This window comes from Molossus molossus, unplaced genomic scaffold, assembly GCF_014108415.1.
Source record: "Molossus molossus isolate mMolMol1 unplaced genomic scaffold, mMolMol1.p scaffold_m16_p_21, whole genome shotgun sequence".
Classification (NCBI taxonomy): Eukaryota; Metazoa; Chordata; class Mammalia; order Chiroptera; family Molossidae; genus Molossus; species Molossus molossus.
In genome coordinates, this window is record NW_023425357.1 from 19,169,614 (window position 1) to 19,182,545 (window position 12,932).

Consider the following 12,932-nt stretch of genomic DNA (forward strand, 5'->3'; position numbering starts at 1 on the left):
CTGCTGAGCAACAGGTGATGGCCATTGGGTTTCATCTTCGTCGCCAGCAGCTAGGAGCACTGGGATTGACTAGTTATGTCTGCCACGGGCCAGGTGAGCACTGAGAAGCAGCAGGTGCTATCCAGGGAGGAGACACTTCATAAAAGTGTCCCGAATGTATGCAGGCGAGAGAGGTCTATACCTGTGGTCCCCCAGAATACAGGCAGCTTCCAGCAGGCTGAGAGCTCCCCTGTGTTTCCCACTTGGCTGGGTGACAGGGCAGAATGGGGTTCATCACAGCCCGTCCCTAATGGGGGTTCACAATGGGGTGAAGAGGACCCTACAGGAAGTCACAGGGGAAGGATGGCAGCGCCTTCCGCTCTGACCTCATCTCATCCAGATCAACCATCTGGCACTGAAGACCCCACGGGGCACCCTCCACACGTCTCCTCCCCGCCGGGGCCTCCTGTGAGACAGAAGAGCGGCTGTGCTCGGGCCAGCGGTGCCAGCATCCTGGAGGCTCCTCAGATGCAGGTTGTCAGGCTCCCGCCCAGACTGGCCGCATCAGAAGCTCTGGAGGTAGGGCCCAGCCATTTGCATTTTACACACCTCCCGAGGGTGCTGAGGGCACCTAAGGCTCACCTGGAGAGGCTTGAGGGGCTCTGCAGTCCCGGAACTGAGCATCGTGGGTGACCAGCAAGTCTGAGCACACCAGGAATTCCAGCACACACCAGGAGGGGGGCGGCGAGGGCTGGGGGACCTGCTACAGACCCGTCCCAAGAGGAATCCCAGTCCCCTTGGCTGAGTGGCCAGTCCCCAGCCCTGAGCCACTGTGGCCTCGGCCCACTCTCTGAAATGGAGAGGACGGGACCACCTCTGAGAACTCAAACTTGATAAGACACCCCCCCACATTTAACAAGAAAGCCTGGGTCCGCCCTGGCCGGTTTGGCTCAGCGGTTAGAGCGTCGGCCCGCAGACCAGAGACCTGGGTTCAGTTCTCGCTAAGGTTGCAGTTTGTCCCTGGGCCCCGGCTGGGGTCGTGTGGGTGGCAACCACTTGATGTGTCTCTCTCACGTCAGTGTTTCTCTCTCTGTCTTCCTCCTTCTCTCCCTCCTGCTCTGTCTGAAGATAAATGCAAAAAAAGAAAAAGGAAAAGGAAGCCTGGGTCCCCCTCCTGGCAGTGGCTGCTCTAGATGCTCTGACCAGGACACACCAAACCCTTTCTCTCTGACTCAGCTCAGTAACCTGTGCGTGGCTGCCCATCGCTCCCTTTTTGCCTGGCAGTCTCTTTCTTTGGCTGTGACAGTGACCAGAGCCCACCGGGGCTGCTGTGGCCGCTTGCACGCTCCAGTGCAGGGTGGGCCTTGGGGCTTCGGGGGCACTGACCCACCGGCCCATCTGCTGGCTTCACTCTCGAGGATGCAGCCTCTGTTCTCTCCTTTTTTCCAACTCGAAGCCCATTGAGAAAATGCAGGACACGCAGCTCCACCTGCAGCCTGAACGAGGCTCGTTCTCAACCTCATCGTGGTGACCAAGGACACTGTCGCTTCCGGCCTCCAAGGGGCAACCCCGGGCACCAGGGGGCCAGCATGGCTAGGGCAGGCCCGTGGACAGGCAGGCATGCCCACTTCCCTGCAAGGCCGGGGCTGGCATGGCTCAGCAGGGGGGGGGGGGTCCGTGGAGCCCTCCAGGCCCCACCCGAGCTGAGGCACTGCGTGTTGCTCCTCCGTCCTTTGAAGGGAAGCCTGACGCACGGAGGGTAAGCCTCCCCCCCAGGACACTCGGCAGCGATGGGCCCAGGCTGGACATGGGTTTGCAGGCTCTGAGAAGCAGTTCCAGACGCCGCCTAGGTTTGCCCTCCTCTCAGACATGTTTTAAACGCCAGACTCTGCAACTTTGTTCCCCTGACCTGGGAGACGCACTTTGGAGGAGACAGAGGGGAAAAAGGGCTGCATTCCCCACCCCGGCGCTGCTTGGGTCCTGGCTCTGCATCACCTCTCCCACAGGCCCATCTCGTGTGTGTGTGTGTGTGTGTGTGTGTGTCTGAGTTGTGTGTGTGTGTATGTGTTTGAATGTGTGTGTGTGTCTGAATTGTGTGTGTATGTGTTTGAATGTGTATGTGTGTGTCTGAGTTGTGTGTGTATGTGTTTGAGTGTGTGTGTGTCTGAGTTGTGTGTGTGTGTATGTGTTTGAATGTGTGTGTGTGTGTCTGAGTTGTGTGTGTATGTGTTTGAATGTGTGTGTGTGTCTGAGTTGTGTGTGTATGTGTTTGAGTGTGTGTGTGTCTGAGTTGTGTGTGTGTGTATGTGTTTGAATGTGTGTGTGTGTGTCTGAGTTGTGTGTGTATGTGTTTGAATGTGTGTGTGTGTGTCTGAGTTGTGTGTGTATGTGTTTGAATGTGTGTGTGTGTCTGAGTTGTGTGTGTATGTGTTTGAGTGTGTGTGTGTCTGAGTTGTGTGTGTGTGTATGTGTTTGAATGTGTATGTGTGTGTCTGAGTTGTGTGTGTATGTGTTTGAATGTGTGTGTGTGTGTCTGAGTTGTGTGTGTATGTGTTTGAGTGTGTGTGTGTCTGAGTTGTGTGTGTGTGTATGTGTTTGAATGTGTGTGTGTGTCTGAGTTGTGTGTGTGTGTGTTTGAATGTGTATGTGTGTGTCTGAGTTGTGTGTGTGTGAGTGCTGTGAACGTGTTCTGAGTGTACGTGCGTGGGCGAGTTTTGTGTGGGGTGTGTGTGAATGTGTGTGTACAGAGGGGGGCACTTCAGCCGCCAGCCTGGCTCACGAAGGGGCGGGCTCCAAAGCTCCATATCAGCAGGTACGTGCAGCCAGGAACCCACTTTTCCCCTCCCGACCACCCTTGGCTCACATCCTTGACCAGTCTGAATCCTCTCCCCTCCCTCGCTCAGTCCTCCCCCCAGTGAGTAACACACCGACAGACGCCCCCCCAGGAGACACAGCAACACCAAGGCCGCCGGCTAATGCCCATGGGTCCCTAGCTGCTCCAGCCTCTTTGTGCCCCTTCTGCCCCCCGGCCCAGCGCCCTGGCCCTCGCTGGACCATGCTGCTCGTCGACCAGCGCTCATGAAACCCCACACTTTCCCCTACGGACGGAGGAGCGGGAAGGCCCCAGGCCCAGAGGGCGCTGTCTCCCTGGTTCCCAGACCTTCACAGCAGGCGGGGGCCATGCTCCTCCGTCACAGGGGAGGAAACAGGATCAGAAGCACCGACAACCTGCCTGGGCGGAGCTCCCTGGGTGCGCTGACTCCGAGCTCTGCCCGCACCGCGGCCTCAGTTCCTTAATGGAGCCGGCACCCTCCCATTTCCGCGGGGTTTGTCGGGAACTCAGTCCAGGGGAGTTCACCTGGTCGGCGGACTCTAAGATCAGACCAGTTCCATGTCCACTGAGTTCTGTGCCTGGGCCTCTCCAACGCCTCGGCTGAGGCCTGACAGGCCAGGTGGGAGCAGCCATGAGCACCCCAAACCTTGAACTACACCGTGCCCTGCCCTGTCACTGCTTCTTGTCCACAAGGTCAAGGAAACAAACTTAATACAAAAGGTAAAAACAAACAAACAAATACACTGAGAGGAAAGAAACAGGGCAAAATGCCAACAAGAGTCCGGTGACACAGCAGACCAGACCTAACGTCGCTTTTCTTCTGCGTTCGATTTTCTAATTTTTCTATATGGGGCAAGTATTACATTTATAATGGGGGGAGGGAATAAAAAAAGAACTACTGAACCTAACCTGATCCTAAAATACCAGGTGAGTAGTCATAGATGCGGCTCCTATTTATAGCCGTCGCCTGAACATTTCTGGGGGAGGAGAGGGGTGAGCAGAGCAGTTTTGACCTCGGTATTCAGGTAGTAACGCCAGTGTTCTCTCGGCTTCTTGGAACGGACTCTGCTTCCCTCCAAGGCCTCGGTTGTGAGTGGCAGATATTCTGCCAACAAACTGCAGCCGCCACGTTTGTTCTTTCACTGCGGATCAAAGGTCACTGAAAACCAGAACCAAATGGGCTGAAGTTTTAATTAAGTGACAAGGTTGGGAAGGCCGGAGCTCTGAGCCTGGAACTTTCCTGGAGAAACTCTAGGCCTGCCCCTGGCTAGGAATACGGAATCACCCAGAAAGACGGTCCTAGAAGCCTCCTCTCTAGGCACCCTGAGGGCCCTGAAGCAGCCCCCAGACCCCCGTCCCAAGCCCCAGGACTCTCCGGGCAGACCCCGAGGGTCCTATCCTGACCCAGGAAAGCACACGGAGGTGGAAGCTTCTGGTTAACTCAGTCAGAACGATTCCTTTAGAAGCAAGGAGTGTGGCGACCTGGGGCTCTTGGGTTTCAACAGGGCGACTGCTCTCAACCTGTGGCAGGCACCTGCCATTTCCTGCTGTCCACAGCCTCCCACGGCCAGGACCAGATCCGGGCCGACATGCTTACCTCTGCAGCTGCCAGGGAGACCGTCCCTGGGCCCCCCTCTTCCAGCTCGGAGGCCCCCACCTCTGCACCAACACCAAAAACACCTCAAAATCCAACATAAGGCCCACCCACATCAACTCCGGCCCTGCTGCTGAGGGTCCAGCGGCCCTGCTGACCCCAAACTCAGAGTCCTGCATCCTATTCAGAACAGCTGCTGGCCACAGCACCAAGTCTCGCCTGGTACCTACAGCTCATCTGTCCAGTTGGTTCTGTGTCCCAGGGCCAGGGACAATCTGGGCTGGAGTCCAGATGGCCAGGGCAGCTCTCACCCTCTCTCCACGTCCCAGCAATGCTGGACACTCCTCGCCCAGCTGGGAACGTGGCCATGGTGCCATCACACTTTTCTCTCAGCCGGCACCGTCCTGTGCATCTTCCCAGCAGAATAGCCCACCTTCTTTACCCAAGAGCATTTTACGTTAAACACCAGCACATAAAATAGACAGGAGAGTCCCTGCTATTGAGGAGGGATTCCAGGACCCAGAACCTCTCACATCGACCATTTCCTTGCCGAACCTCTGAGGAACCCCAGGGTTCCCAGGGGCCTAGTTTGAGAAATGCCAGGGCACGCCTCCAACGGGGCCGTATGCCTGACCGGACCAGGCCCGGCTGGCAACTCAGAACCACCCCACTGCCCCATGCCTCCTCCTCACCCTCCTACCTGGAGGCCGCAATCTCTGCCTTCTGCTTGGCAATGGTGGCAGCCCGCTCGGCCGCCTCCACGGCCCGGTCCACCTTCTCTCGGATCTTGCTGGCGCGCAGCGGGATGAGGTTCTTGCGCTTGCCGCTCACGAGGATGTTCTGCTTGTACTTGCCCTCCTCCTTGGTGCCGTCGGGGAAGGTCATGCAGCCGTAGCCGTGCCGCCGGTTGCTGGCCCACTCGCCCTCATACTTGAGGCCGTCCGAGCGCTGGCTCACACCGAAGCCCGCCCGCTTGTCGTTCTTCCACTCGCCCACATAGGTCTCGGTGGTGGTGGCGTCGATGTCGTCCTCGATGACCGACAGCTCGGCCTCGCCCTCGCCCAGGCTGATGGTGGAGTGGATGTCGCTGGCGGTGGAGCTGACCGTGCTCATGCCGGCCTCGCTGCGGAAGGAGCTCTGCTTGCTGCGCTGGCTGGCCAGGCTGCTCTTGGACTCCGACTTGCGCAGCTTCAGCCCGCTCAGCAGCGAGCGCCGGAACAGCCCCTTCTTCTTGCTCTTGAGGATCTCGGAGTCACTGTGGGCCATGAGCACGAAGCCCCCTCGGGACACCGCTGGGGAGCTGGCCACCGCGGGGGAGGCGTCGGGGTGCAGGGCCGCGCCATTGGTGTGCTCACTGCGCAGAGAGTTGATGGACGTCCTCAGGGGCGAGCGGATGACCGCCGCCATGCCGTAGGGGACACTCTGCCGCACACCGTAGCCTTGGCGCATGCCACCGACCCACTGGCCCTGGTAGGTCCCTGTGGAGACAAAGGAGAAAGGGTGAGCTCCCAAGACAGTGATGGGGAACAGGCACCTTCCACGGTGGATGGAGCCTCCGTGGTCCTCTCCATCTTGGGACAACTTGGTGAGGTTAACAGTGAGGCAGACAGACCGTGGTACCCTTTTACAATTTATATCGCTGAGGGTTATTTTTATTTATTTTTTATTATTTTTGTTTAATCCTCACCCGAGGACATTTTTGTATTTATCTTCAGATAGAGCAGGAGGGAGAGACGGAGGACGAGAGAGAGAGAGAAACATCGATGTGAGAGAGACACATCGACTGGTTGCCGCCCACATGATCCCAACTGGGCCGGGGACAAACTGCAACCAAGGTACGTGCCCTTAGCGGGAACCGAACACGGGACTCTCCAGTCCACGGGCCGACACTCTAACCGCTGAGCCAAACCGGCCAGAGCCTGATGGTTGTTCTTAGACATTTCCATCCTGCTTCCCACAGCTGCGTTTTGTTCTCTCCCTTAGAAGCTGGGGAGGGGCAAGGGAGGCCTGGGAGTCTGTGACGGACAGTCAGGAGCACAGAGTCAAGAGTAAACCGGAGCGCCCACCCTGCGCATGGGCAGAAGGCCACCCAGAAGAGACTGGGGAGAGACCTGCAGTGAAGAAGAAAGCAGAAGCCATCCTGGGGAAGCGGCACCGGTGGGGTCACAGATCTGGGCTACATACTGAGAACTGAAGAGGCACTTTTAGAGGTAGTAACTTCCCTGTCACCAGAGGTATCCAAGAAGAGTTTGGGAGAGCACTCGGCGGGGACGCCTTTAACGGCATGGGGACCTGAAGGGCTTGGAGACCTGAAGGCATTGAAACTGGCCATCCTGATATGCCCAGAAGAATCAAAGCAGAGAGATCTGTCACATTCATTCACAACAGACAGCAGGTGGAAACAACCCAAGTGTCCATGGGCGTGTTAATGAATTAACGAAGTGTGGTCTATCCGTACCGCGAAATATTATTTGGCCTTAAATGGAATTCATCCCACCCTGAGGTGAGGGGGTCGGACTTCTGGACCCCCAAAGCTGAGCTTGGGGGTACAGGGTGAGGCAGCTGAGGGACGGAGTAGGCCCTCTGCCATCAACACTGGAGGCTGCCCCTGCCTTCCCCCTCAGGCGGCGGTGCCTGTGCGGGGACAGGGAACCTTTTCCCCAAGGAGTCTGTGCACCTGCAGCCCCTCAGCGCCCACTGCAACCACCCCGCCCCCCCAGGATCAACCAACTTGGCTGCAAGTGGAGGACAGTCACGGAGGGGCGGGCAAAGGCAGTGGCTAATTCTGTGCCACTCAGCATCCCAGCCTGGCCCATGCTGGGCGGACACTGCTAGGCCTGCCTCAGTCTGGGGTTACAGGAGAGGCTCTGCAGCCCGGTGGCTTCCCCCTGCCTGGCATAAGGTGGCCTGTGGGCAGCTGGCCCTTTAACAAGGCCAGACCGCTGCCTGGACAGTGGCCTTCCTGCGGCCCCCTCAAGCTGACAAGGGCTGCCACCGCAAGGACTCTCCCCTCCAAAGCTCATTCCTGGCTTACTGCCCCTTCCACGTGTGGGCAGGGGAGGGGGCTGCCAGGTCAAACACAGGACACCTGGTTAAGTCTGAGTTCACGCGAACAGCCATTTTTTAAGGGACATTGCACGGGGCATACTTATACCAGAGAAGATGTGGCTGCTGATCTGAAATTCAAATATAATAGGGTATCCCATAGGGTTTTTTTGTTTTTTTTTTTATCCTCACCTGAGGACATTTTTCTATTTTTTGTTCAGATAGAGTGGGAAGGAGAGAGAGAGAAACATCGACGTGAAAGGGACACATCGAGTGGCTGCCACCCGCATGACTAACCACAGCCGGGGACAAACTGCAACAGAGGTACGCGTCCTTTGCGGGAACCAAACCCGGGTCTCTCTGGACTGCAGGCCGACGCTCTAACCACTGAGCCAAACCTGCTAGGGCCACTTGAGAACATTTTTTGCATTTATCTTCAGATAGAGTAGGAGGGAGAGAGGAAGAGAGAGAGAGAAACATCGAGGTGAGAGAGACTGGTTGCCACCCACAAAACCCCAACCAGGGCCAGGGACAAACTGCAACAGAGGTACGTGCCCTTAGTGGGAACCAAACCCGGGTCTCTCTGGTCCATGGGCCGAAACTCTAACCACTGAGCCAAACCAGCCAGGGGTCCCATAGGGTTTTTTGCTGAACATGGCCACCCCAGATGGAACCTCCCAAGATGACACCTTGGGTTTTGCCAAGGCAGGGGTGCTAAGGATGGCAGCCCCCCTCTCCCAAACTGAGGATCCCCCTGCAAAGGAAGGAGACTAACCACCCTGCCCCCAGCACCTCTGCTTCCCCTCCAAGGAGGCTGGGCTTGCAGATAAGGATGAATGAAAGTTGAAGAGTAAAGCATAATGGAAAAACAAAGTATTTATACAGTGGAGTATTATTAGCCTTGGAAAGGAAGGAATCCGACACAGGCCATAGCATGGATGGACCCGGAGAACATTGTGCACAGCGAGATGAGCCAGTCACACTATGATTCCATTGACATGAGGCCCCTAGAGGAGTCGAATTCACAGAGAGGAAGCAGACGGGTGGGTGCCCGGAACTGGGAAAGGGGGTGGGGGTGAGTGTTTCGTGGGGACAGACAGATGGTGGTGAGCATGTGAATGTGCTTAATGCCACTGCACTGTGCACTTGACAATGGTTAAAATGGTAAATTCCATCTTATGTATATGTTTCCACCATTAAAAAAAAGCGAAGGCGCTTATAGGAGCTTCATGTATGGCCTGGTGGAGGCCATGCGGCGCAGGGGCTGTGGAGGAGTGAGGAGCGGGGTTCGAACCCCAACTCCACACTTTCTACATCTGTGACCTTGGGAAAGTGCTTTAACTGCTCTGCGCCTCAGTTTCCTCATCTGTGAAATGGGGACGGTGGTTGTGCGAACAAAATGAGGTACTGGATGTAAAGTGCTGGCTGGTCATTAGCAGCCAGTTCACAGTTACTAGTCATCATCGTCAAAACCTTGAGGGGTAAGCAGCACCTCACTGTCAGTCAACCCTACGAGCTGGATGTCACCACACTGTCCTCCAGCCGTGACCGCGCAGAGGACATCCAACAAAAGACCGCAGGCAGAGGCTGGCTTGTTCTGAGTGACAACAGGTGGAGCAAGGGCTGCAGATCCGGGGAGTGGGCTGTGCCTCCCCCTCTCCGAGCTCCCGTGTCATGTCATCCTGGCTTTCCAGGGGCCGCCCAGCCGTGCCCTTGAGGAGCTAAGGGACCTGGACAAACCACAGCCTTTGTGAGCCTCAGTTTCCATATCAGAGAAAGGAGGGCAACTCCTTGGCGACTTATTCCTGAATTCTGTGGTTCTGGAGATCCCCTGACAGATTAGCTACCACTGGGGAGGGTCTGACTGTGGGCACAGGGCATGAGCTGGGCCCAGACAAGGGTGACACACTTCGTGTCCTGAACAGGCAACTCCACAGACAGCAAACAGATGGGCAGTGGCTGGGCTGGGGGATAGGAGTGACCGCTAATGAGGACAGGGTTCCCTTTCCAGGTGATGAAGATGGTCTGGGACTCGACAGAGGTGGTATTTGCACAACACTGGAAATGGGTAGGATGCCCCGAAGGGCTCACTTTACAATGGTTAGTTTTACATTACGTAGACTTCCTATCAATTCTTCAAAAAAGATATAATGATCAGTAGCAGAGAAATGAAGCGCAGTAAGAAAACTTACGTATATATAAGTTCATATTCTCAAAACGAGACGAAGAAGAGCCGATCAAGTTCTAGGGGGACATGGACTTTAAAGCAAACTCCTGTGCCCAACGGGGTCTGGCTGGTGCGGACCACCCAGACGTGCTGGGGCTCTGGGAGAGCGGAGCCCATGACCGGGGGGACCGGACTTCACCTGTCAGATTCCGATTTATTCACCTGTTTAATGGAGGTGACAACTCTACCCGCACGCTAGGCTCGTGTTCTGTCCACACGCACAGAGAGCACTGGGCGTGGCGGGGCGGCTGGCCTACCTGCTCCGAGCGTGCGGTCTTCTCGTAGGCACACGTTTGCCCCAGGGGGAACATCTCTGATTTCATAGCTGACGTCAGTGAGAAAACGGATTTCAGTACACAGAAACACTCTCCAGGTGAGCTCTGTTCTGACTGCCCGGGGCCGCTCGGCCTCGTGGCTCCTCAGCCAAAGGTGGGAAAGAGCCCGGGGGGGGGGGGGAGGGGGACACTTGGGCAGCTCAGCAAGGAGCCCGTTCCCCAGGGAGTCTCCCGGGCACCTGCCCACCCTCGTTGGGCCTTCCTTCTCTCTCTCTCTCTCTCTCTCTCTCTCTCGGAGGGTGGGGATGGAGGTCCCCATCGCCCAGCAAGACCAAGACAGAAGATCTGAGTGGACTCAGGTGAGGAAAAAAAAACCTCCCTAAACCTCACTTGTCAGATGCCAACGAGAATGATCCAGACCACGGGGAAGAGCAGACAAGACGAGACCACCAGCGGGTGTCACACTCGAACAGCATCAGCATCCCCTGCCAGGCGTGTTAAAGCCAAGTTTCCGACCCCACGGGACGGTGCACACGAACACCTGCACTCCTGAGGGGCTCCAGGTGAGGCTAGTCCGTGCTCCGGGGATGCCGCTTCCGAGAGTCACTCTGGCACCTGCCACAGCATCTGGGTCGTGTGGGCACCAGTGATGTTTGGTTCGGGAAACTTCTGGGTCCGAATTTGAAAACCAGAGCCCTGGGCTGGAGCACAGCCTGGCCAGCTCTGCCCACACTGCCCAGCCAGCTAAGATCTGGCCTCAACCCCAGCCCCCGTATCTCGGGTAGCAGGGATGGTGCACGCTAGCCAGGTTACCTGCATCTCTCTCGGGCCCCGTGTGTCTCACACACACGCTTACATTCCTCCTCTGCAGCCCCCACCCATCAACTGAAGTTCTGAAGCCTTCACCCCAGGCCCAGAGGACCGGCCTCATGGAAAATGCAGTCTCACTAGGTGCCTGGTGCCTGAGACACCCAGCCAGATGGAACAGTCCCAGGCACGACGTAGAGCTGGCCCCCAGAACCCCACGCGGAAGGACATCTCCCTGCGGGTAGCGGACGGCACTTACAAAGCTCCCTGTTCTCACAGGTGGACCAAACACCCTTTGCCCTGCCTTCTGTCTCATCTGTCCCAAGCCTCAGACAGTGGGCAGAGGGGCCGTTTGACCAGCATGAGGATGTTCCAAGCGGCACTTCATTATTTCTTTTGCTCCGCAATTCAGCCAGGAAGCGGTTTCCCAGAGACAGTGGACACAAAGGTCCGAGTGCATTTCGTCCAGAGGTAGAAAGACCACCACAGCAACTTCACGGCGCAAGGGCCAACCCAGAATCTCCGAGCCGGGCAGGACTCTGAAACAACCGGTGACGCTACTGCTTCCCAAATGTCCCCAGAGATGAGATGAAAGTCACCTGTCGTGTTTGTTTGTTTGTTTTTAATTGAGGGAGAAAAATACACATTCCCAGGCCCCAGCTCTGACCTTCTGAATCAGCATGGCCAGGGATGACCAAGTGACCTATAACTGTCAGCCCCCAGGTAACTCTTCTCCTCAGGGCATCCTTGGGAGTTAGGGATGTGGAAAAGGAAGGTCAGGAGGTGAAGCGACTAGTTCAAGGTCACCCAGGTCATAGGCAGCAGAGCCAGGGTAGCAGCATCATGGTACAGTGTTCTGGAACCTTCCTTAGTTTACACTATATCCTGGACCTATCGCCACCTTTTCTACACCATCAATAATGGTTGCAACTAGTCCAAAAAATGAGTGCTCCACAGTCATATAAATTACAAGCCAACCCTGTCCTGAGGGATACTTAGGGAGTTCTCACTTTTGATAGCTAATCTTTGTACACAATGCTAAATTATATCCTTGGATACATTCCTAGAATGAAATTGCTGGGTCAAAAGGAAGATTATTTGTAAGGTTTTTGATAAATTGCCCCTGGAAAAGACCATGTTAAGAGTGATTATTTTCCCCACATCGTCACCGACACCAGAAAGTATCACTGTAAAAAATGTGTTTTAGCTGGTCTGGCTGGTGGAATTTGTTATGGGAGGAGCTATGTTTCCTCCCAAATCCATATGTTGGAGTCCTAACTCCTGGTAACTTAGCACGTGCCTGTATTTGGGGACATGGTCTTTAAAGAGAATTAAGGTAAATGAGGTTGCTAGGCAGTGGGCACATGAAAAGATGCTCAGCATCACTGATCATGAGGGAAATGCAAACCGAAGCCACCACGAGTACCACCTTACACCCACCAGAATGGCTACTGTAAGGCAAACAAACAAGCAGCAAGTGCTGGACAGGATGCGAAGAAGCGGGAATCCTTGTCTACTGCTGGTGGGAATATAAAATAGTTCAGCCCCTGGGGAACAGTCTCGCAGTTCCTCAAGAAATTAAACACAGAATTACCATATGATCCAGCAATTCCACTTCTGGGCATATACCCCCCAAAAATGGAAAGTAGGGTCTCAAAGAGATATTTGCACACTCATTATTCACAACAGCCAAGAAGTGCAAGCAACTCAAGTGTCCATGGAAGGGTACACGGATAAAGCAAACACATCCATCCATACAATGGACTATTTCTCAGCCTTAAAAAGAAATTCTGCCATGAAAAATGCAAAGTATAGAAGAAGACAACAGAGAAGCCAGAAATTATATCTTCAAATCAGATACTGAATCCACAAAATGAGAATCAAATGCAATAAAAGGAAACATCAGAGAAAAAGAACTTCTGGAAATGAAAAGTATGACGGCTAAAATAACAATTTTGGTAAATGAGTTGGAAAATAACTTCAAGAAAATCTTTCAGCCCTGACTGGGTGACTCAGTTGGTTAGAGCATTGTCCCAATACACCAAGGTTGCAGGTTCAGACCCTGGTCAGGGCACATACAAGAAGCAACCAATGAATGCATAAATAAGTAGAACAACAAATTGATGTTTCTCTCTCTTTCTCGCTCGCTCTCTCTCCAAAAAAAATCTATAA

The 12,932-nt window shown here is 55.0% G+C and overlaps 1 protein-coding gene across 1 annotated transcript in view; it reads right to left on the reverse strand.

Annotated features, from left to right (window-relative positions):
• Positions 1–12,932, reverse strand: part of JPH3 (junctophilin 3) — a 74,331-nt gene that overhangs the window by 43,787 nt on the left and 17,612 nt on the right. The window contains exon 2 of the mRNA XM_036275420.1: positions 5,107–5,884. Coding sequence (XP_036131313.1) covers positions 5,107–5,884 — 778 coding nt within the window. The remainder of the gene's footprint in view (positions 1–5,106; positions 5,885–12,932) is intronic.